The sequence below is a fragment of the Conger conger genome, chromosome 8 (genome assembly GCF_963514075.1).
Source record: "Conger conger chromosome 8, fConCon1.1, whole genome shotgun sequence".
Lineage (NCBI taxonomy): Eukaryota > Metazoa > Chordata > Actinopteri > Anguilliformes > Congridae > Conger > Conger conger.
Window position 1 is genome coordinate 30,565,456 of NC_083767.1, and position 26,301 is coordinate 30,591,756.

The 26,301-nt window shown below is 41.0% G+C and overlaps 1 protein-coding gene across 1 annotated transcript; it reads right to left on the bottom strand.

Annotated features, from left to right (window-relative positions):
• Positions 1 to 367: 367 nt before the first annotated feature.
• On the bottom strand, positions 368 to 24,843 carry LOC133134446 (palmitoyltransferase ZDHHC5-A-like). The gene is made up of 10 exons (XM_061250644.1): positions 24,653 to 24,843; positions 22,443 to 22,564; positions 21,981 to 22,138; positions 21,466 to 21,638; positions 21,104 to 21,206; positions 17,008 to 17,099; positions 14,435 to 14,679; positions 14,081 to 14,187; positions 9,754 to 10,619; positions 368 to 5,610 (listed from the first exon to the last, which is right to left on the bottom strand). Exons 1-10 carry the CDS (start codon positions 24,802 to 24,804, stop codon positions 5,388 to 5,390), a joined length of 2,241 nt encoding a protein of 746 aa, XP_061106628.1. The 5' UTR covers positions 24,805 to 24,843; the 3' UTR covers positions 368 to 5,387.
• Positions 24,844 to 26,301: the final 1,458 nt, after the last annotated feature.

Genomic DNA, 26,301 nt, shown 5'->3' on the forward strand with positions numbered 1-26,301 from the left:
GAACAATGTTTGGAATTTTACTTCGCAATTCAGAAGGAAATATATTTTATAACAATGTGTGAAACATTTGCTTCCCTTCTTCCTTAATAAAAGACAATTGACAGCTGCTTTTTCACAGTATTAATGAATTCTCAAATTAAACTCCACACTGCTATTATTTTGAACACACCCCTTTCAATGAATGAGTCAATTACTCAGAACAAGCAGCGTGCATGTCATGACAGTTGGGTCTGTTGTTTTTCTATTACACTACTACATCTACAAGTAAAGTATTTGCCATGCAGAAATATCACTACTACTAATAACAGTAGTTCATCAGGTTACCTATGTTGTACTGCTATTTTCTTGAACACAACTGTACAAGTAATTGGTTACGAATTTATTTTATTGATAAGTATACGTTGATTTAGGGGAGATCAGGGCATAAAACACAGGGCATGCTGAAACATGGGAATTTTGCATAGTTGCATTTGCACAATAATGATGGGTGAATGGCTGGACGATTTAAATACTTCATCAAGAGTTAACAAATCTCTGTTTTAGCACCATGAAAGTAAGGTTTTATCACCAAAGTATTTTTAGAATAACTGATGATATGTGACCATCACAGACTCTAAATATGCGTCATTTAAATCACTGTCTTGTGGGTTATAAGTATGTATATTCGACACATGTCATGAGCAACCAAAAACTGTGAGCCTTGCTGGAATGCAACTAGCGCTGTGTTTAAACATGCCCCCACCTGTTATCAGCCACATATTTTTTGCAAGCGAATATCAACCCCTGCTGAAAAAAAAAAACAGCTTAAACTACGTTTTGAAATATCGGTTAGCTAGTTGACCAATTAGACCAGTTCGACACTCAACATGGTTTGACCAGCTCAAGCTACGTTTTATAACAGATGGGTAGCTGGTATCTCAAGTTGGTCATAGCTGGATTTTACAGCAGAGACAGCTAAAGTCAGCTAGTTCTATAGCAACACTTGTTTACTTTAATGTTAAGTTAATATTTGTACTGATGAGCTAAAGTTAAGAACATCCACGTCTCTATAATGCTAGTTCAAAATACATTGCAGTACGGGCTAGGTCTAGCTTGGCTGTAGCCTATAGAGATAGCAAAGTATTATACACAAGCTTACTCACATATTGCAGTGTATATGTGCTAAATAGTAGTTTTGGTAGAAAGGAATTATGAATGAAGCAACTTGAATGTATATGTTAGCTAAAAAAAACAGATGCCAGATTGTATGTCACTGCCCTTGCTTTTGAATGCAAGACTGGCAAACGCGCTTTGAGCTAATACTAGGTATAGATCTCAAAACAGATTCAATTCTTTGTGGTATGGATTCCACAGGATTTTTAAAACAAAAGGTGTTGATAGTCGAAGTGGGAATGTGTCTGACCCGCTATTCAGTTGTAAACAAAACGACAGAAGAGGGGAAATCAAGTTTCTAGAGAGGTTACCATAACCGCAGAAGGAAAATCTCTGAGGTAGAATATCCATCCACTTCATCCATATTTCAGTGAATATGAACCAAAAAGCTCAACATGCTTGCTCATGTACAGTATTTTCATATTTTTAAGGTTCACCGAATGCATTCACAATTCCTTTCAATCACAAAAATCTACCCAGCGCTTACGGCAACATGCAGATGAGCTTGCATACAGTACTGTGCAGAAGTCTTAGGCACCCTGGATGTTATTATATATATGTATATTTTTTTGTGTGTGTTAGTATAAAAGAACACATTTGAGATTTCCAAATATTCATTTTCCAAAAGATTTAATTTTACAGACATTTTTGTATTTAAAGAAGTAACATTATTGTAAGCAATTTACTACTTTTTACACAAAAACTTAATCAAGTCTGTCTGAGATCAGAAGCAAAGAGCCAACCAAAGTCTGCAGAAGAACAGTGGCAAGTTCTCCAACATGCTTGGAACAACCTCCCTGCTGATCGTCTTAGCCAATGCAATTCTATATCTCAGAGAAGGGTGGTCACAAAAAATATTGATTTGATTAAGTTTTTAACTATTCTGCCAAATTACTAAAATGTAATGTAAAGTGTATAGTATGTTCATTTATTTTTGAAAGAATCTTATCTGTACAGAATGTTATACAGGTGCCTAAGACTTTTGCACAGTACTGTATAATTCAAAGACTGACTTTGCCATCTCGATGCAGCCAAGCCGCTTCATATTTTAAAAAAGCTCTCTGTATCAGCTTTAAACTTCACTACCTGCCACAAGAGAGCTGTTATGAGTTAGCCAACCCTCTTTCCTAAAGTCATATTAAATTGTAAATATGTGGTGCAGGGTGAAGCTGGCCCAGACTGCAATATAAAGCCTGAAGTAGCCTACAATGTATTCAGAACTAGTAGTGTTATAGAAACGTGGATGTTGTTAATATTAGCTCATCAGTATGAACATTAACTTAATGTTCAGTAAATAAATATGTTAGCTAGCCAACATTAGCTGTTGATGTTTACTTAACAAGGCGGATCAGGATGTAAAGTTACAAGCAATACATTATAAAGTTTGTTAACTTCATGTAGGGAGGGCAAAATGGACCTTTAGAATGTAGACTGCTGTGTGTGCACGTGAACTCAATAATACGTTTCTCACAGTTTATCACATAGTTTATCAACTGTTTTACTTCACAGCAATGGTGACAAAACCTACAAGAAGTAAGTGCTGGTGTGTTGTTGGCCTTTACTGGTCCCCATATTAGGTTAGTATGATGTAGCTAGCATAAGCCTATAACGATAACCCATATAATTTGCTTTTTAACAATAGGCTACTTGGTCAGTAGAACAATAAAACAAAAGCATTTGATTGATTAGTAAATTGCACCGAACATTTCTGTCGCATCATCCATAAACAGCAAAAGTCCCACTATAGGATCAATTTAAATCTTTAAATGTTATATAAGAGATGCCAGTGCTAACAAGGTTAAGTGCTGCGGTGGAAGATATACCCTATACCCTCGCACTTGCCACATGGTGTCAGTTGTGTGAAAAGCAAACCCTAAACCAGTATGGATTAAGGGCAATCTTGTTACGAATGACTTCGCTGCCTGTTACAGGCCGAAATGCAATGCGACTGCCCCTACTGTCGGAACCTTATTACTGGTGAAATTACTACCACAGAGGCAAACCGCAAAATGAAACACGAAACCCTTTATAATAAGTTACATTGTGCTATAATGTAAAAGGGATAGTATCGGCATTGGTACAGTATGTTCCAGTATGTTTCAGTAAGGCCATACAAATAGTAGGATGTCTTGAGGTACAGTATTTCAAACTGCCATAGAATCTAAAGACAAAATAAAATCACAGCCTATTTTATCACAATCATTGCCATATATTAAAGTTTATCAGGTTCAAAAATGAGACTGATCCAAACTGGGTGACACCCTGAATTAGAAAACAATATTCGAATTTGGTCAATTTTTGTAGCTCTACTATAAAGCAATTGTTTTGTTTGATATGTGGCTGCTTAAAGGAAGGGAAATATGTCCATCGAAATATGTCCAGTGGAAAGAGAATGAAAATGAAATGAAAATTTCAGCCAGGAAATCTATTTTGGAGATACCCACCAAGGTTTGAAGCGCAAAAAGGTTTCTGACACTTGACATTTGTAATCTGCACCCAAAATACCACAAGTATACCAAAGTTCAAGGAATTTAGAATTTATCCAAACTAGAGATAGGGCCTTTTGAAAACTAGAATCATGCAATCGGGCCATTTTGGGGTGGCAGAGGCCCAGTTTTCAAAGAGCTTAACTAAAAACTGTTTGTCCAATGGAGCTCAAATTTACTGTATTTTAATTCCTCCTTGATGCATACCAACACAACAACATTTTAGGAACTTTGAGATGAGACATGTACAAGTTGGCTGAGTTGAGGTAGAATGACCCATTGGCCCAAGAATCTGGAAATGAATACCCCCAATTTACAGCACATAGGACAGGATGAGAAATGTACACATTAGTATGGAACTAAGAAAAAAAGGTTTTTGTGTTACACCCCAGCTTGATCATAACCATTCATTTGTTCTTGTGCACTAACCATGGTAGACAAATTCCAAGGGTACTAGCATCACCAGTTGGTCTATTTGAAATGCCGATATCACCTCCTCCTCTTCCAGTCAAATTCAGAGGCTTTGCATAAATCCTAGACTTAAGTATTTCTGCCACACACAAAATATCCTAGTCTGCATTTTGTGTAGTCAGTCAGTTGACAAATTTGTAACAATTTGAAACGTATCCTCTCATTTCTCTCAATTAAGCCACAAGTCTGGATGGTTCTTGTCTGACTGGCTGCAGACATTATCCAATCAGTATGGAGGGCTATGATTCTCTCTGCCCAGCCTAACCCACTTAGTACTGGCTATTTCCTCCTATTGGCCAGCGGTCGTTGCCAAAAACAAGAAAATGGCTTCTGGCTTTTTGAATAAAACATTGCAAACATTAAAAAACAGTGATTTAAAGCTACAAAAACTTGCATATTCCTTAACAATGAATACATCTGCATTATGCAGTCTTCCACAAATGTATGGGATTTTAAATAATGCTGCATTTAATATTTATATTTTCTGGCTTACATTATTCCTGTCATCCTTCAAGAGAAGGCATGGCCAAACTAGCCTTCTCATTGGCTTAGAATTCCAGCCCAGTCTCTGATTGGCTGATGCAGCCAACAAACGAGTATCCAATCTAGATATTTATGATGGTTCCAAACTCTTATACCTGTGTGAAAACAGTTATATATATATTCCTATAAAATAATATTTCAAAAAATAAAATGGGTAAAAAAATTAAGTTATTTCCCCCCTGGAAGCAAATCTCTGTAAAAATCCAAGTCATCCACTGCAGGTTGCTTTCTCAATTGGTTACAACCAAATTACCAACCAAACCACCATCTCTCTATCCAAGAATGCTTTACTGTGTCTCTGCCAATCCAAAGTCTCCCTGACATGCTTGTGCATCTCTAATAGAGAATAGCGATTTGTGGTTTGCTGTCATGGCAGCTTGGAAGGAGTTAGAAGTCCCTTACCTTGCACACTCCTGTAAAGATTACATTTCTTTGCAAGAATCAATTATATACTGTATATTTGTCATAAAATAATTTCTGAATACATGGTCTTCTAGACCCATCTGCCATACCCACAAAGTTTCTCTGATGTCGGCTGGTTGAGCAATACCTGGGCCCAAAAATGTGTTTATATGAATGAAAGTGCAAAGGTATGAGGCGTTGTTCCAACCTGTGGGCTTGTCCATCATACAAACTGTCACTTGGAGATTACAGTAGCATAGAAGGTTTCTCCTTTCTCTCACATCCTTGCAAAAAATCCCCACTTGCTCATTGGTGCAAACAGCTACCTGTCACTCAGACAGAGATCTCATAGGTGGTTCCCCCGACGCCCGTCACCTTCTTCACTCCACCCCCCTGTTTATAGGTGGGGCTCAGCTGGGAAAAACTGTGATTAGCCAGGCCTGGGTGAACGGAGCAGCTTACTGGCTTGGAAGGAGGAGGGAGAGAGGGTTGAGAGGGTTGGACAAATTTGAGCTGCCCATTTGTCCGGCTGTATGGCTTCATCTGAATCTCAGTCCTTCAGAATAGACAGGACGGAAGAGAGGGGTGGAGGGATTAGAAGAGAAAGAAGGGGTAGGAAAAAGGTAGAAAAAAAAAAACTGTTCAGTGGATCAAACCAGTTTCTCCAGTGCCACCCCTGCAAGTCACACACACCTACAGAATCTTGGGAGTGTTTGCTATTAGTATGGGACAGTGTTACAGTGTCACCATGCCAATGGACATTTACATTCCAACATATGCACTTGCCTAAACATATTTAAATGGTAAATGGTTGGCATTTATATAGCGCCTTTATCCAAAGCGCTGTACAATCGTTGCTTCACACTCACACACCAACGGCGATTGGCTGCCATGCAAGGTGCCGACCAGCTCGTCAGGAGCATTTGGGGGTTAGGTGTCTTGCTCAGGGACACTTCGACACAGCCCGGGCGGGGGATCGAACCGGCAACCCTACGACTGCCAGACGACTGCTCTTACTGCCTGAGCCATGTCGCCCCTATTTAAAAATAAGCTTGTCTGTGTACACAGAACAGAGTAATATAAAATGGATTTGCTGTTTTGTGCAGTGTTGTATGTAGTATGCAGTATGCAGTATGCGGTATGCGGCTGACCTGCATTTCTGCACAAATTTGTTGAAATTGGAAAAACAGTGTATTATAGCACCCTGTAATCCCCTGTATACAGTAGGGGGGACAAATTTGGGCACCTCTGGTTTAAATGTCTGTTACAATGTATCGAACCTGAACTTTAAATGGTACAGTTAAACATGAGACCTTTCTGAAAATTCTAAAGAAAGATTATGGTTTATTTTTATTTTTCATTGTTAATAAATTATTATTATTTTTCATTTTAAAAAGATGATTACTAAAGCCCAGACCCAGGTGATTTACTTGTTAGGGCTTGTAAGTAACTCCATGCCTTCTAAAGTATCCAACTGAACTGGGTTACTCTAATCCAAGGATTTCAGAATGACCAAGAAGGAGAAGCCGCTTTGGATTAAGTGTCTGCTAAATGACTAAAATGTAAATGTAAAACATTGATAAGCCTGAAGCCTTTTGGAACAATGTGCTTTGGGACTGCCGAAACCAAAATTGAACTTTTTGGATACCACCAGAGAAGAACACTTTGCCAACTGTTAAGCATGGAGCTGTAGCCATTATGCCTTGGGGTTGTGTGGCAGCTGGAGGCACAGGAAATATTGTATATGTGAATGGAAGAATGGATTCCACCAAATATCAAGAAATTCTAGAGGCTAATATTCAAAGGTCAGTCCAGACATTGAAGTTGAAGAAAGGTTGGGTATTCCAGCAAGACAATAATCCAAGGCATACCTTGAAATCAACCATGAAGTACCTCCAGGGAAGATGGATGATGTTTTTGGACTGTCCCCAGACTTGAATATTATTGAAAATCTGTGGAGCTAGAGGTGTTCTCCCAGGAACCAAGAATTGAAAGACAACCTGTTATAGTTGCCCAAGGAGGAGTTACAAAGTACTAACTGACAGGGTACCCAAACTTTTGCACAGGACCTTTTTTATTATTTTGAAACTGTAAAAAATCTAAAAAGTAATGTTGCTTTAAAATTTGAAGAAATGTATCATGTTTAACGTTGCACCATTTAGAAGTCAGGTTCGTTCACTTAGATATTAATTGTAACAGGCTTTTTGACAAGTGGTGCCAAGATTCTTTGCACACCGCTGTATATACCAGAGTTGCTAAAACAAGAGTAGTGTGTGAACAATATTTTATTTTAAAATATTTTATATTTACATTAAAAAGTAACACACATACGAAACAATCTGCCACTTTTCCCGGTTCCCAAAGGAAGCGTGGGCAAAACCATAGGGCTTTTCATGAGGATGCGTGGACAAGATGGTGTGAATGTGAAGGGGAGGGGGAAATAGATGAATTACATTGATTTAAACAGTGTTGATGTTTTTTTTTTTGCGTTTAGTTCATTTTTATTTATTTGTTCTGTTTAGAAATAAAATCTCTAAAATCTAATATAGTAGGGTTTTCAACTGAAAAGAAAATAGAAAAGAAAAAAACTCCAAAAGTAGTTATAGCTACATATATAAGCTGGGTTAGGTCCAACTGATGGGAGAACTGGTAATGTGTACGACCTGTGAGGACCCGTCAGCCACCAGCTAATTAAGACATTTTTATTTATAGAGCACTTTTCATTGTATGAGTAATATTGTTCAGTAGGGCCAAGAAGATTGGCTAAGTAGGGCCTCCAAGGCATAGCCTACAATGCCGCATTTACAGTGGGTTTCAGAATTATTTGCACCCTTGACAAATATGCACAAAAAATGCGTGTAAAGCAAATGAAATCAACCAAAATCTTGCAATTTTCAAATAAAAAAATGTATTTCCCAAACAAACAGGTTCCACAATTATAGGCAGCCCAGGTTTAATACTTTGTGCAAACACCCCTGGCAAAGATGACCGCCATGCGTGTTTTCCTATCATTTGTGATGAGAGAACACTCCTCCATGGAAATAATTTAGAATCATTGATATCCTTGGGATATCCCCGTATTCAGTTCAGTTACATGGGATTTAAGTCTGGAGACTGAGATGGCAATGATTACTTAACCATTTCTGTGTGAATTGTGATGTATGTTTAGAGTCACTGTCCTGCTAGACTATCTACCTATGACCAAGTTGCAGCTTCTTGGCAGAGGCAACCAGATTTTCTCCTAAGATTTCCTGGTACTTTGTTGAATTCATAGTACCATTGATCTTAAATAGTGCCCAGGTTTGGCAAAGATACTTTTAAAAAAAATGGTAAATATCTGCATTTATATAGCACTTTCATCTACCTAGCTGGTGAGGCGCAAGTGTCTTGCTCAGGGACACTTCGACATACCCAGGGCAGGATCGAACTGGCAACCCTCCAACTGCCATACGACTACTCTTACCTCCTGAGCCAATGTCGCCCCAAGATGCAGTTTTGTATATTGTCCTCAGTACCTCTTCAAGCAGCACCTCTCCCCATCCCTCCCTACCTCCCTGTGAACCTTAATTCTTGTCTTTGTGATTTACGTAGTGTTTCGGTATTTTTAGTTGGCTAGGTAAGCAGTATTTGGATAGTTAAGTTTGGTCACTTTTGCTTTGTTGTTTGTTTGTTTATTTGTTGATTTAAAAAAATAAAAATAAAAAATAGGCCCTGGCCCATATCTTTGTTGTACGGGTAGCAATTGAAATTGTACTTCCCTCTAGGGTCTTTCAGCGCACTTACCCCTGGTTATGGGTATGCACTTTGTTGTACGTCGCTCTGGATAAGAGCGTCTGCCAAATGCCAATAATGTAATAATCTAGAACCGAGCCTTAACAGATATCAGTGCGGCTATAAATTAAAGCAGAGCCTTAACATATACCGGATTATAGGGCTCATCCATACACTGTAACAGTAACGGAGGAGCCATACAGCAGCCCCCATTTAGGGTTTTATACGATACACTCTTACACAACAGACTTAGATGCTATCCATATATATGGATATTAACTAAAGGTTAAATATCTTCCAGCAGTTCCCCCACTTGAGAATCATACCTGCAACCTCAGCCTGACCATGTAAAGCCCACACCTATTCAGGTCTGTTCGGCCCACAAGAAATAAGAAGGCCCATTAAACTCACTGCCATTTGCCTTAACTTTGCTGAATCATCCAACATGCACATCTTCATTAGCCCAACTGGCTTGGCTATGACTGCTTCCCCAATGTAGCCGAAATTATGAAAACATATTTCTTTCCACAGTGAGAGTGACTACTGTTTAGCGACTACTGTGCCATTTAATTATAGCTGACTAACAGCTAAAACATGCAAAAGGAGATAATTTTCTAATGAAGTAAAAGCAATCATAAATGAAAAAAGAGCCTGGTTTAATCTGAGGCAGACACACACACCAGGTTCACACAGAAAATTGGATTTGAAACAAGCAAAGCAGGCAGGATGGTAGGAATGAAAGCAGACAGAGAGAAAGAGAGAGATGGAGAGATATATAGTGAGAGAGAAAGAGAGAGAGAGAGACACAGGCAACTGCTGTTGAGAAAAGCTGTTGAGAATAAGTGGTGTTGAGAGTAAGAAAGACATAAACACTCACAGAAGGCAGAGAGAGGGAACATCGCCTGATGCTGCACACAGCTCTACTCACTTTGGAGCCAGGATCCCACTGCTGCCACCAGCGGCCGAATATTTCCTACCCCGCCCAGAGGGCGGCCCCTCGCTGTAGGACCGGGACTTCCCCAGAGGGAGGTGGGGCGCACTGGGTGGATTGTGGGGGGGGGGGGATTGGAGCAGGGCGTCAGGGGAGCCCAGGGAGTGGGTGCGGTGTTGATGGGGGGGACAGGGTTGTGGTTCAGTCAAGAGTGCAGTGTGGGTGTGCCGGGGCGGTCTGCAGTGGGAAGGGGGCTGTGGGGCGGTTTGGGGGTCCTGCAGCACGTGCTCTTTCTCCGGGGGGGGTGGTGGGGGGCTGGAGGGGCGCAGGAAAGACCGGGGGGGGGAAGAGAGGAGGGCAGACGAGGCCTGGTGCAACTCTGGGTCATGCTGGTGGGCAATCTGGGCGGACAGGTAGGGCGAACTGTACCCCAGCACCTGGGGGTGGGTGTGGGTATGGGGAGGGGACAGCTCGGGTGCCGCAGATTCAAACTCCGGGCTCTCTGAGGGGGTCAGCAGGCTGTCGTAGGAGAGGCTGCCGTTTCGAGGTGTCTGATTGGCCAGGCTCTTATAGCTGGTGGAGGTCGTGCCCTCGGAGAGGAGCGTGCCCAGTGTGTTGTGGGCCGTATGGGTGGAGCGCATGCTGGAGGAGCGTGAGGTCCCACCCATCAGGGGGTCAGTGAAGGAGGGGTAGGACCGACCCCCCAGGGAGTAACCCGAGAGGGCAGAGCTAGGACCCCCTGCCCCACGCCTCTCCCTCTCCCCCTGCTGGCACCCCTCCAGACTTGGCTCAGAGCGGTAGCTAGGCTTTTGACTGGACTGCAGGATAGAATGAGTCTCCTTCAGACTGTCTCCCCGACTCATCTGAGCACAGAGAGAGAGAGAGAGAGTGGGGGGAGGGAGGGAGAGAGAGGGGGGGATGGAAGGACTGAGACAAAGTCCTTATAAAGTCTACAAGCAAAGGAGAGATCAGGGAACAGGACAATAACGCACACACAGTGCAGGACAATATAGCGGAATAGAAGGAATTAATCCAAATGTGGTGCTGGCTACAGGATCATTCTAGTCAGGGTAACAAATAGGATCACATAACCTCACAACAACGAGATATCCCAGTAACATAATGCCTACACCTGCCATACACACAGGCAAAGAGCATCATGCACCATTCCCACACACACACAAACACATATACTATAATCAACTCATAAAGAACACAGACAACACCATTCACACACATAGGTTGAGATAAAAAGATGAACAAGAAACAAGAGTTCAGAATTTCAGCTTTTATTTCCAGGTATTTACACCTATATGTGTGAAACTACGTAGAACATAGCGTCCTTGGTATCACACCACTCAATTTAGGTGAGCAAAAGTATTGGAATGGAGCGTATTGAAGTAAATGAAAGTAAATAGGGAGGCTTGTAGTGTAGTGGTTAAGGAACATGACTGGGAGCCATAACGTCGGTGGTTCGAATCCCGGTCTAGCCACAATAAATGATCCGCACAGCTGTTGGACCCTTGAGCAAGGCCCTTAACCCCACATTGCTCCCCGGGCGCTGCACTGTGGCTGCCCACTGCTCCTAATAACTAGGATGGGTCAAATGCAGAGGCCAAATTACCCCACGGGGTTCAATAAAAAGGTATTATTATTATTATTATCAAGCCTGTGACCCATTGACATCAGCAAACTGTTGCATTCTTCTTTTGTGATGCTTTTCCAGGCTTTTGCTGCAGCCTCTTTCTGTTGTTTTTTTTCAGGGGTTTTGCATGCTCAAAAGGGTTAAGGTCTGGTGATTGACATGGCCACTCTAAAACCTTCCACTTTTTCTCCCTAATTAATTCTTTGTTGTGTTGGCAGTGTGTTTTGGGTCATTGTCTTGCTGGATGATGAACTTCCTCCCAATTAGTTTGGACACATTTCTCTGCAGACATAATGTTTTTGTAGACTTCTGAATTCATCCTGCTGCTACGATCATGAGTTACATCATCAGTAAAGATTAATGAGCCCACTCCAGAAGCAGCCATGCAAGCCCAAGCCATGACACTTCCTCCATCATGCTTCACAGATGAGCTTGTGTATGTTTTGGATCATGAGCCAACCCATTCATTCTCCAACAGTTTGGTAGAGGTAAATCCTAGTTTCATCAGTCCATTAAACTTTCTTCCAGAATTTTTGTGGCTCATCTCTGTGCTTCTTTCCCAATTGTAATCTCGCCTCGCTCGCCATCTTACTACTGATGAGAGGTTTGCATGTTGTGGTACAGCCTCTATATTTCAGCTCTCAAGTCCTTCGAATGCTTGATTTAGATACCTTCAGCCCTGCCCTGTGGAGATGGCTTGTGATGTCACTGACTGATGTTTTGGGGTTTTTAATTGTTCTTAATCACAATGTTAAGCACAAATGCTGTTTTTTTCTTGGTAAACCTGTTTGATGTCTGATGCTCAGTACACCAGCAGTTTCTTTCTTTTTCAGAACATTCCAAGTTTTGAACAAGCTATACTTGTGCAATGTTTCTGCTCGATTTCCCCCCTTTTCTAAGCTTCAAAATGGTTTGGTTTTCTCCTAAAGACAGCTGTCTGTTCTGTAGTTGGTTTTTGTTAATAATACAAATGCAGTCTTCACAGGCAAAACCCAAGGCGAAAACCAAGACTAGACATTCACAACTATTTATTGTTTAACAAATCAATCTAACAGGACCCATCTGGGCAACAACAAAACACCTGTCAGTCACATGTTCCAATACTTTTGCTCACCTAAAAATTGGATGGTCTGATACAAAAGGTGATATGCACGAAGTTGTTTAACTAATCTTGTCTTCAGTGTATAGCAAAAACAAAAAAATTGACCTTGCTTTTTCCAATACGTTTGGAGGGGACTGTATATACTATAATGAATACATAATGCACACACATGCATGCCCGCCCACACACACACACACTATAATTAACACATAAAGCACACATTCACACACAAATACTATAAATAACACAATGCGCACACAATATAATTAACACAAAGCACACACACACACACACACACACACACACACACACACATATACTGTATACTATATTAACACAAAGCACACACAACACCATTCACACACACACATGAACAAACACACAAGTAATTATGCATCCATGCATGCACACACGCACACAACTTTAACATGCCGTACATACACACACACGCACACATTCCTGTAACTAACACACAAACACATACATGCACACCACACCTCACACACACTAATCTGCTGTTTGTATGTAATGACTGTAGTTCTCTTAGTTATCCCCGTAATTGGCATGATATTGCTCTCCGGAAAACGCATAGTCCACCCAATGTGACATTACATGAAATTGCCCCGAAAACTAAAACAGCATTCTTCTGTGTGTTTAAAGGTATGAAATGAAATATGAAATGAAAGCGTGCTAGAATGTTACTTTGAAGCAAAACTGCGCAATAAAGGGTTGAGTTTTAGAATAGGTTAGTAGAACCCAGCTGGAAAAGAAAAGGCAATGCAACTGGATTGTTTTGGCTTTGGTTGAGAAAATTGAGAAATTTTAGTAGGGGTTTAATTGGGGCTCAAAACAATAGTATAGCAGTTTTTGACATGTTGGCTCGGTTTGTGGGAAGAAAGCAGGGCAATCTACCACCTATGAATTATTCCAGGAGTTTATGACGTGATTTTTTTGCACAGTAGGAGGCTGAGACCGGAAAAACTGCCAGAGAGGAGAGAGCCGAGCCAAGACGCAAACCAGCTGAAAGGCTGCACATCAGTCCGGTTATTTCCTTTGCATTTACTATTTCAGTTTATTATTATTTTTTGCTTTGTTGGCGATTTCTCTCTCTCTCCTGTAACCACCCATGTGAATGAATAACATGGAATTGCTGGTGTCCAGCTCTTACGTCCTCTCAGGGGGGGTCACACGAAATGTGACACAGTAATTTTGATTGGTTCAAAAAGTATAACGTTGGGATTTTCTGGTAGTTACGCTTGAGTTGCATATAGGCCAATTAGAAATTAGCAGACTAATAACTTAACGTTATTAGTCAAAATGCGAGCAATACATTTGAGTAGCAATACAGAAAATGCGTTCAGCAAGTGATAGGCCTGACTAACTCAAAACTGGCTCATGAGCACAAAACACAATATTTGTGTTTTGCCGAATATCTTATTCGAATACAGGAACATGCCTAGTATCCTGTCTATTAATTTGGTCGTTGTGCTGACCACTGTTTATTGCAATTTGGCAGTCATGAGCCAAGTCGTAACAGAGGGCTGTGTTTGTTTATGAGGGTGGTGCGTGTGTGTTACCTTGTTAGTGTGTGTGTGGGCGGAGTGATTTTTTCCCGGGCTGCTGTGGGCAGGTCTGTACTTGTACATGGATGGGGTGGGCAGGGTTTCATTCAGCAGGGAACTCTCTGTGAGAGAAACAGAGTTTAATATAGGACATGCTGTACTCCCCCATAGCCAGAGACAGTGCAGTAGGGAAGCCAAGTTGACTTTGCATTTTGACTGTATTGTTACCATTGACTTTATATTGAAAGGGTGGCTGAAACACTCACAATGGAGCAAACTGTAATGGCTCTAGTGAGTAGAATCTCTCAACAAGACCAGCAAATGAGCATAAAAAAGAATGCCGGTGTTGGCCGCTTGCTCTGTACGCACCCTCGGTGTGCCCCATGGATATCTGCCCCCGGGGCAGGCCCGAGTATCGCAGCTCTGGTTTGGGTGGAGGAGGGAGCTCTGTGTCGGCAGACTGGCTCTCCATCATGTCCAGGCTGCTCTTAGATGGCGAGCCATAGCGGTCTGCCTGGATGCCATTGTCCAGGACTTTGGCGTCTGAGAGCTGAGGCCTGAGGAAAGGAGGCTGAACCACCACCACCTGGGGCTTCCTGGTGCGGCCCAGGTACCTGCAATGCACATACACTTGTAACTAACACACACATGTAGCAATTACACACCTACATACGGTGGGGTGCAAAAATGTTGACACCCCTGGTTTAAATATATGTGATCAAAAGCAAACCTGAGCTCTAAATGGTAGTTAAACATGAGACCTTTCTGAAAAAGATGCTTTTTAACGTTTAAAATTATAAAAAAGGAAAAGGAACCTGTTTTGGATTATTCTTTGTTACTTTTTGAAAAGATGATTGCTAAGGACCAGAACCAGCTGATTTACTTGTGAGGGCTTCAATGAGTCAGGTGAGAATAAAACTTTTTATTCTGAAGTACCACCAGGGAAGACGGATGAAGGTTTTGGAATGGCCACCACAGTCCCCAGACTTGAATATTATTGAAAATCTGTGGAGAGATCTCAAACATGCCGTACATGCAAGAAGGCAGAGAATATTTCTGAGTCAGGAAGAACGGGGAAAATTTTCAAAAGTGAGAATTGAAAGACTCTTAACTGGCAACAGGAAATGTTTATAAGCTGTTATAGTTGCCCGAGGAGATGTTACAAAGTCACAGGTTTCCCAAACTTTTTTTTATTATTTCTAAAAAAATAAGTAATCTTGCACTATATAGTAACTGTTCACTTATATATTAATTGTAGAAGGCTTTTTGACCAGGGGTGCCAAAATCTTTGCACACTAATCCATTAAACATATTGGCCCCCCCTCCTGATTTCTGCATATTTTGTATATTTTTCCAAACTGAATTGTGTAATAGACAAAGGGAACCTGAGCAATTTTCAAATAATTGTTTCATTTATTTAATTAAGAACATTATCAAACATCCGTGTCACCCCTGGGAAAAAGTCATTGTAGGAGCAATAGTTGCAACCAAACACTTCCTATTTGATATCAGTCTTTCAAATCACTGTGCAGGAATTTGCTCTTCTGCTTTAATAATGAATTTTTTTTTAGGTTTTTGAAAATTAACTGCTCTTTTCAGCTTCTTTCACCGCATGTCTGTTCGAGACAAGTCATTACTTGAAGTTATGCCATGGTCTGAGTGAATACTCGATTCTGATTGGATGCTAGATGGTGACGGATGATCAGCGTTTGGCAGATAGTCCTGGTCAAGCCTAATCACCGTTCTAAATCGATACACTGCCTGCAATTTGCTGCAACTCAGGGAGAGATCCAAAGCCATTCGTGTGATATAAGTTAAAAGGGTTATTATTATTGACCACAACTTTAGCATGCTAATAATGCAACTTGCATTTAAAAATGAAAATGAAAAATGAAATGGTTTTGTGAAGTACAGTAATGCATGGTTACAAGGAGATATTAATATACCATAAGAGCTCTAATGTTTTGCTAGCTAATGTTATGTGACATTCTGAAATGGTTGACTGTAAACGGACAACTCTCAAATATATGTAAAGTTTTCCTTTAGTGGCTAGCTATCGCCAGCACAAAACAGAGAAGCTGGCTGTCTCGCCTAAATTGCATGATATAGTTGTGTAAGGTGTAGCCCAAGATGATATCAGCATTTAAAAACTTTTCAGTGGAAATTTTGCATAGGCAGTTACAACACCGGTGTAAAAATTAAGCTAGACCAGGAATTACCAATAAGAAGTGTTTTTTATCTTTGGTAAAAGACCTTGGTATAAGCAGAATAATCCACTCCAAGGTGGTCATTACACGGCTGTAACACACTCCGTGATCACGTTCTCTGGGTTCTTCGCCCTCACATCATGCGATAAAACCGTATAATGACCAACTAATAATGGATTATTACTTGCAAAACCACACCAAAATTTACATCTTGATTATTTTCAGTCAATTAGATAGTGGACTTGCTATCATAATTTGTCTTGTTACATAAGCCAATTATACTTGAGCTTCAGCTCATGGACAGATGACCATGAATTTTATGGTACAGAGCAGAATTCATGGTTCCTTCAATAATAACATGTTGTCCAGGTCCTGAGGCAGCAAAGCATCCACACATCTTACTGTGAAATGCTGCATTTGCTTTGCGCCAGGCATAAAGGGACCTGTATCATTCAGAAAGTTCCACTTTTGACTCAGCTCTCCATACAACATTCTAAAGTTTGGGGATCACCCAGGACCTTCTTTGCAATTGTGAGAAGCATTGATACAATTGTGAAGCACTGATGTTTCTTTTGGTTAACAGTGGTTTCCACCTTGCTACTCTCTCATGCATCCCTTCCGTGTCTCCTTCTTTTTGTAGAGTCATAAACACTGATATACCTGAGGCTAGAAAGGCCTGCAGGTCTTTGGATGTTTATCACAGACACACAGATAGACAGGCAGACACAGACAGACCTAGGTGCCTGAGAGCTGCACAGCACATGAGAGACATTCCTCCAGCAGCCGTGAGTGAAGGGGTTCACCCCCCCTCTGAACTTCCCTGTCACCTGGGGGGAATACACAACACCAACATATAGTAAATATTTGCTGCTTATACAGCTTTGTGAACTTGTACTTAGGAAACACAGGTTTTCACACCAATAACATTTTTAGTGGGGTTGCTTCAGCAACTGCACTCAGTTCTCTTGCGTACTTATTATTCTTATTCTATTTTCAGACTCCTTCTACAGCTCTAAAGCTAGGCATGCTATTCCAAGTTCATAAAATTCAGCCACAGAGGTGCACAGTGGACATTATGTTCCTGTGATTGATCTGTAGGCTATATATTTTTTTGCAACAAATATATAAAATAATAAAAGCGGATGATCATGGACAGTTTCGTTTTTTTGGCAATTCAACAAAGCAGATGGTGCACATGATCTGGTATATTTTTCTCTGGCAATCTTAAAATGTATAGCACTTCTTTCCATTAGGCTATGCAGTTACCTGAGCCTAATGCAAATAATTATAGTGTATAATCATGTTCAAGCATCTTTGCAATCGAGCATGCATAATTTATGGATGGGAGAGAAGAGTCATTCTATTGTTGTTGCTTACTAAACTAAATGATGAAACGCGCTACATGTATTATTAACCCCCCATTTTCAAACCTGAAAATGACATACCCAAAAAAAGATACCAATTATTCTTGAACCCTTTTGACTACAGGCACTACCTGTGTCTTCTGAAAGGTAACACTTTGGGGTTTGTTCTCCAAGAGTCAGAATTACTAAGTACTACTCAATGAAAGTTACAGAAGCTCAAATACAGTGGAAGTTTTCTTTCTCATTGAAAAGATTTTCTGTATTTGAGTGGATAGATTATTGTGGTGGTGCCTAGTGCGTTTAGAAACACAATGGAGCCACAGCCAAAACACTGGACAAATCCCCTTTCAAATTTGATGACAATATCAACAAAAATGAGCATTCTGCATAGTTTTTCTAAGCTATGTCTAGGCAGTTTTCCTACTGTATTTTGCTGTCACCCTCTCCCTAGCTCTCCAGGTCAAGAAGTATGTAAAAAAAAAAAAGTACAATAATCACAATAAGAAAATCTTGTATACTAATATATTAATTAAGGTCCACTAATTGACGTTTTTGCCAAATACCTAACCCCATCAACAAGTCAAACACATTCCACAATTTCACATGCTATTTACTATTCAAAAGCAGGCTTGCTCCTTGTGTATAAGCAAACTGAATAATACAATGAGAATATTTTGAGAATGTATTTAGATGATCACTGATATAAAATGTGGGGGCACATTGGCTCAGGAGGTAACAGCAGTTGTCTGGCAGTTGGAGTCGGTTGCCACTTGGATCCCGCCCTGGGTGTGTCCTTACCAAGACACCTAACCCCCAAATGCTCCTGGCGAGCTGGTTGGTGCTTTGCATGGCAGCCAATTGCCGTTGGTGTGTGAGTATGTGAATGAGAAGCATCAATTGTACAGCGCCTTGGATAACGGTGCTATATAAACGCCAAACATTTACCATTTAAAATAGGGCCACGGTGATGTAAATGTGGAGCCAGAGGTGTTTTCACAGTCTTCCTCAGAAATATTCACTTGAGAATACTTGGGAGGCTAGGGAGACAAAAGATTCCTTGGAAGTCCTCTATTTTGAGGCAGACATCACAAATTTGTTGTAAAAAGTCAACCTTTTCAGCCATAAAATCCCAAGAACAGTTATTTCTGAAGTGTAACAGTCTCAGCGTGTGTAAACAACTGTGTTGTTTCATGAAATGTAATGTCATAAGCTAAAATGCTTACTTCAATACCATACCTCTATACTACTGCTTATTATCTAAGCGAAGACCACATATCTAGTTATAAAACAATACCAGTTAACTATCGGTAGAAATGGATATTTGTAAATTCTGCAAGCTAACTAATAACTGATTTGCTTGTTGCTACAGATAACAAACTGGTATTGTTTTATAACTAGTTATGTGTTCTTCGCTTAGATAATAAGCAATAGTCTGCAGAGTTTTAGTTATCACTTGTCTGGTGTGCAATTTGGGCAGCTGCACTTTTTATCTCTTTACATCTTCAATCATGCAGGTTTTTTTTTTTTTTTTTTAGGCCTTTTTCAGCTTTATTGGACCATATATAGTATAGAGAGACAGGAAGAATGGGAGCGAGAGAGTGGGGAAGACATGGGACAAATGTCGGACGGTCGGATTCGAACCGCCGACGTCGCGGCTCGCAATGAGCATGCGGTCAGTGCTCTACAGACTGCGCCACCGAGACACCCCAATCATGCGGGTTTAACTAAACTTTTATTTGTCTCAAACTGTAAGTTACAGTTGTATCATTTGTGGTACACTATCATATCTTAGTTGTATAGCCAGCTAGTTACATAACCAAATAAGTTGCTTTCTCATAATATAGTTGGTTAGCTAAAGTGTTATCTTAACTTAAAAATATAGTGTTGTGTAGCACACTAAAGTCAACATTTCATGAAGTCACCTGTTCAAACATTTTCTTACTAGAACACTACGAAAAGACAGTAGGCTGTCACGCTTGTCACTGCCTGTTTTCCAAAACAGAGCATCAGAACTGTATAATAAGGCTTTCTATTACTCGTTATATTCAGACTGTGGGAAGGACAAACAGTGGTTTGACGGTGTTTGTGGCTGTTTTTCCTCTCTTGACCATTAGAATTACCTATTGTACCTTTAATATTTCGGAGCAATACTTTGCTTACAATAACTGCATCAAGCCTGTGACCCATTGACATCACCAAACTGTTGCATTCTTCTTTTATGATGCTTTTCCAGGGTTTTACTGCAGCCTCTTTCAGCTGTTGTTTGTTTCAGGGGGTTTCCCTTCAATCTCCTCTTCAAGAGGTAAAATGCTTGCTCAATTGGGATAAGGTCTGGTGATTGACTTGGCCAGTCCACTTTTTCTCCCTATTGAAGTCCTTTGTTTAGTTCCTTTGTTAACAATACCAGGAAATAATAGCTGAAATGCAGATCTATGCAAAAAAAGAGGAATTGCCCTTGCTGTTCCAATACTTTTTGAGGGGACTGTAAATAGCCAATACTCAAAAAGATTCAAGGTTAACCACAAGTGCCTTTTTGTGCCTACAAATAGTAGCTTAAATGGTAAATGGCCTGCATTTATATAGCACATTTCTCCAAAGCGCTATACGACTGATGCTCCTCCTTCACCCATTCACACATACACTCACACACCAACAGCGATTGGCGGCCATGAGAGGCACCAACCAGCTCATCAGGAGCAATTGTTGTTAATATAAGAGGCTTCAGGCGATGTCATGTCAGGCTTCATGTCTCAGCTTTCTTTCTATATATGGATACATGGTTGTGGTGAGTAGTATGATTAATAAGTTGACTGTTAAATTTAAATGGACAAAATAGCTATCCACAGCTTAATGCATATCACTGTGAAGTAAGAAATTAAAATATGTATTATTCCTACAATCTCCCATTGTGCAATCTCCCTTTGGCTCAGAGTCAATTGCTTGTGTACCCTGCTGTAAAAGTGGAGTGGAGTATGAGCTGGTCAACCAGGTAGTGCTGGTAGCTTGTCTTGTCAACCAGCTACCAGATTTTTAAAACCATAGCTTGAGCTGGTCTGAACTGGTCAACCAGCTACCAGCTATTTCAAAGGTCTACACAACCAAAATAGGTTGTAATGATTATAAGGTTACACTGGTAAAGTTTTAATATGCTACAACTTGTTTCTGGAAACAGCTAAACAACTGCTGAAGCCACCAGACTAAAATGTATTCATAAACTTTACATTCCAGTTTCAAATATTCTTTTCACTACCAATATGTAAATGAGGATTACATTTGAGAGTGTACATTTCAGGGAACTGAATTAGTGGAGGAAGGAGGGCGGGAGAAGACAAGGAGCGGAAAAGAAGGGAAGGGAAATGGGTCATATCTGCAGGATTATGAAGCATTTCTATGGATCGGCAGCTTGGGCATCCTCGAAAGCACTCAATAACAATACTCTGAGCCTTCAGACACACACAGGTACACACCTGTTCATTGGTGGTCCTGCCACGAGCCACCAGCACAATGTGGAAGCTGGTGAGTCCTGCTACTGGAATGAAGAAGAGACCGGCCACACACATCACAGCCATACTGAAACAGTGAAGGAGCAGAGCCAAAATGGAGACACACACAGATCCACAGACAGAGCTCTACAAGTAAAAACCAGAGAGAGAGAGAGAGAGAGAGAGAGAGAGAGAGAGAGAGAGAGAGAGAGAGAGAGAGAGAGAGAGAGAGAGAGAGAGAGAGAGAGAGAGAGAGAGAGAGAGAGAGAGAGAGAGAGAGAGAGAGAGAGAGAGAGAGAGAGAGAGAGAGAGACAAACAGATGGGATGGATGTGAGGTGTAGGATACGTGACGGCAGAGTGCTCTTGCTCCAGCTGCTGGGTGTGGTTCAGGATGAAGAGCAGGCCAAAGCCAAACACAGCCGTTATGTGCACAGTCAGCGACAGCAGGAACAGAAAGAAGTAACGGTAATTCCTCCTGCCGATGCAGTTATTCACCCACGGGCAGTGATGGTCAAAGTCCTGCAGGAGAGAGAGCAAAAGAGAGGGATGATGCATGTTTGACAAATTGATTGGAAAAATGTTAAATCACAGGGGAAATATGTGGTTTGTCATGTTAAAGTGCTGATGGGCCCTGCAGTCTGGTATCGAACAAAGACCGTTGCAGGGCCAACTGTTGCAAGCAGTCCTGCAAGGGCATGCATGCTTGCTGACAGCATATCACAGGAACGGGAGGGTTTCAGTCAGATGGGATGACAGCTTCTCATCTTGTTCATGCAGTACATGTACATATGACAGTTGCGTCGAGTTTGTATGGCAACTTTGTATTGTTTTTTAGCGATTGTAGTGTTTGCATAGGGGTACCTCCACACAGTTGTCGCAGACAGAGCAGTGGGAGCAGCGGGGGGGTCTGTAGAAGCGGCAGGTCGAGCACCACTTCATCCGCACCTGGATGCCTCGGATCTCCACCGTCTTATAAAGCGGGGCACGGAAATCATCCTCCTTATCCTCATCTTCCTCCGCTAGCACAGAAACACAGCTGTTAGCATAGTTGCCTCTCCCTCCACAAGCACAAAGACACAGCCGTTAGCACAGATGCCTCTCCCTCTGCTAGCACAGAGACACAACTGTTAGCACAGTCTCTTCTCTGTCCACTAGCACAAAGGCACAGCCGTTACCACAGTCTCCTTTCTACCTGATAGCACAGACACAGCTCTTAGCACAGTCACACAGGTACTGAGGCAAATGTATCTGAATACAAACACTGCCAATTGGGCTAGGCTGGGGTGAGTGTGGCAAGCACAGGACGTAATGGATAGAAAGTACCTCTGGGAAACACTCCTGGGTCCATGAATGTGGCCATGCAAAAGTTGGCAAGGACAAAAAGGAAGACGACTCCGTTGTAGATGGGAATACCGATGGAGAACCTGTCTGACAGCCAGGGGCACCTGGAGGGTGTGGGGTCATGCTTAACACACTGCTTCACTGCAGAGGGCAGCTAACACTAATGCCAACTCAGTTACACATACAGTATATTACATTATACCAATACAGTAGAGCACATTCCTAACAACAGGCACTGCATGCAAGTGTCTGTCTGTACGTCCGCATGTGGGTGTCTTAGGGGTTGGTATCCCTCAATTTTTGACACTGAGGAGCCTTATGCTTATAACATTTAGAAGATCCATCATCTGATCAAATCATTTCTCACATCTTTTTCTTTTTCTGCACAAAGTTTCACCACTGTCCTTTATAAACCAAAACATCTTCCACACTATCACCAAAACTATAATTTAGATGTGCTTTTGTGTTTTGGATCATTATCTTGATACATAACCCAATTATGCTTCAGCTCATGGACAGTCAGATGACCAGACATTCTCCTTAAGACTTTCCTGGTAAAGAGCATAATTCCTTCAATAATGATAAGTTGTGCAGGTCCAGAGGTAGTAAAGCATCCACACACTATCACCATGTTTAACTTTTGGTATGATGCTCTTAATGTGAAATGCTGTATTTGCTTTACACCAGACATAGTGGGACATATAACATTCAAAAAGTTCCACTTTTGACTCATCTGTCCATAGAACATTATCCCAAAAGGCTTGGGGATCACCCAGGTTCTTTTTTTGTAATTGTGAGATGTGCATTGATGTTTCTCTTAGCTATTGCTGCTAATGGTGCTGCAGCCAGTTTAAGATTAAGGGGGCAATTACTTTTCCACAGGGGTGATTTGCGTGTTTGATTCATTAAAGAAATTAAATGGTAATAAAAATTTTAAAAAGTTCTGTGCTTACTTAGGTTCTCTTTTTCCAAATATTACAAAATAGACTAAATTAAGAAAGGGGCAAATACATTTTCATGGCACTGTATATTCACTTAAGCATTTGTACATACTTTATGAAACTGAACATAGGCTAAACTCTTGTTAATCAAGTGACTCTCGGGTACGTTACAATGCACTGCACTTCATTCACTTCACAGTAATCTTGTGTAAAAAAAAAAAAATGGTGGCTAATTACCTAATCCTTACTTTGTTTAAAACCAGTTGATGTTACATGCAAATAACCAGTTAACTAATAGCTAAATGCTTCCAGGTAATCAAATCAAAAAAGTATTTCCCTTCTCTTTGTTCTCCCACCTACTTTGTGGGCAGCGATGTGTCGAGTTACATTTCTCCCAATACCAGTCACATTAAATAGGCTAGCCCCGTGATTCTCAACAGGGGGGCCAAGACCCAAAAAGATGACAGGAAATTATTCCAAACTTCAACACATAAGCAATTATTCAGCTGAATATACACAAAGCAATTAGTAGTATATCAAATATAATAACCTTTTTAATGCATCTTGTGTTTGCTATAAATGGTAGAGAGTAAATAAGGAATTTTGCTTATTTGAGGATTACTACAACGGCAAATATTTTTGGCCATGACCATGTTGACATGCCAGTACTTTATGTATTTGAGGGTTAAGGTTATATTCACACAACATATAACTTGACAAAAATATTAGCACAAAATGTTATTGATCTCAGCATAAAAGAGTGAAGACTCACACTGTGATAACGGTGCAGAACTGTTTGTGCACTTCCGGGAAAGTAACTAGGCTAGCTACCAATTTCATTGGACATAAAATATTTATATTTATTCTTTACTTCATCTATGTGACATGCAATTTTTATTTTAGCTTTGATATAGAGATGGGCTACAATGCCTCATTTTAGTTGCAGTGCAGTTTAAATGTGGGTAAAAACACATTGGCATTGGAATTCAGTGGACCCAGTGCTGCTTAAGAGAGAAATTAGTCCAGATAAAAATGTCAAAATATTAAACGGCAGCTTAAATCACAGACTGTGACAGAGAAGGTTATGTGAACATCCCATAATTTTTTTCCAGAGAGAAATTGTGCTTTGATCTGGAAACCCATATATGGGCAAAGGTTTAATGTTTTATGTAATGGTATGTAATGTTATTCATCAGAAGCAGAAAAAGAGCGTGGTACGTGTATGCATGTAAATATGGTAATGTTACTCACGTGAAGCAGAAAAACAACGTGGTGGAACCCACAAGGAAGATGGTGGCGGCAGAGACGGGGATATAGCGACTGGGGTGCAGCGGACGGGAAGGAGAGGAGGGGGGTGAGGAAGAGGGGCCGCCAACACCCCCACTTTTACTGCCACCCGGCATCACCAGCACAGCAGAGAGAGAGAGAGAGAGAGAGAGAGAGAGAGAGAGAGAGAGAGAGAGAGAGAGAGAGAGAGAGAGAGAGAGAGAGAGAGAGAGAGAGAGAGAGAGAGAGAGAGAGAGAGAGAGAGAGAGAGAGAGAGAGAGAGAGAGAGAGGGGATAACCTGAGATTTAAGGGGCTGGATGGGATGAAGGAATTGGGGGAAAATGGGAAAAGATGGGGAGGGAGGGGAGGGGGGGTCAGAGAGAGAAGAGGATTCCTTGCCTACTCTCTGGGAGGAAGGACCAAAATGTATGCATATTTATGATTGGGTGGGTGGGGAGGTGGGGACAGGGGTGCGAAGGTGTCTGTAGAGCAGCAGTAAGGTTCACAGTTTGAATTTGTGGGAATTAAAAAATAAAAAAGTAATATACTTCCGTTCTGCCAGGACATTAACACTGCAGTGGCAGACTGGTGAGAGACGATAAGGCAGAGCGTAAATCTGCTCTTTCTTTCTGCTGTACTATTACAGACCTTGACTACTTTGGAAAACATGCAATAACTAACAACACAAAATGAATCAATGCTCTGAACTGATTCTCCAAACAAAATCTTTTAAATTATGCATTATTTTTTCAATTTGATTTGTTGTGTTAAAAAACTGCAACATGCATTTGGGTATTTGTGCAAGCAAATATTTTACAATCAGTAAGATGCATTTTGTTTTACAATTATTATAAGTTCATATTATAAATCGATATTGAGATAGAAAAATAAGTGTAGATTCTTAAAAAATATTCTGAAATTAATTTACAATATGCCCTTTTTTCTTAAAAAGTGTATTTGGTGTAACTGTTCAAAATAAATGGTCAGAAACTTGTTCAAGTTAAACTGAACTGTACTGTACATTGTGCAAACAATCCAGTCTCTTAACGGCAGTCTAATAGTGATAGTGACTAATAGCAGTTCCAAAAGAGACTTCCGTTTGTGGTTCTCCAGTCCATGCGTGTCCTGGGCAGCTGGGGGAGTTCCACTCCCATAAAGAGGGGGAAAATAAACAGCAATGACTTAGCTGGGACGTGACGTTGGCTTCTAGTGTGCACTGAGCTCCTCAGTTTAGAGGCCAATTGCAGGCACTGTTGTGATAATTGACAGGCTGTCTGACAAAGTGGGGCGGGACATTGTGTACGTTTGTCTGGAGTCAGAGAGAAAGGGGCAGGCAAAAGGCAGAATAGTTCTGAAAAAGGGTTTGGGATAGCTGCTCTGCCTTTCCTGCCAGTATTTTAAAGAAGAGCGGTCTCCAGGTTGAAACAATCAGCTACTCCAATTGGTCAGACTGCTCACACACCAGGGGGAGGGGCTAGTCACCAGATGCCCATGAAAAGAGATGAGTTTCCCTCTGGCTCACACAATTCAACACCTGGTTCAACACACACCCCAGATTCTAGCTGCCCCACCAGGCAGGGAATTTCCCCTGAGTGTCCTGGATATTTTTCTGGAGCTATAATCCCATTATTAC

Coding starts and splice junctions, on each gene's coding strand:
- LOC133134446 (XM_061250644.1), bottom strand. CDS start 24,804: ATGCCGGGTGGCAGTAAAAGTGGGGGTGTTGGCGGCCCCTCTTCCTCA. Junction 21,639..21,980: donor TCTGCGACAACTGTGTGGAG/GTACCCCTATGC, acceptor TCTCTCCTGCAG/GACTTTGACCATCACTGCCC. Junction 10,620..14,080: donor CCCACACACACACTAACAAG/GTAACACACACG, acceptor CTCTGTGCTCAG/ATGAGTCGGGGAGACAGTCT.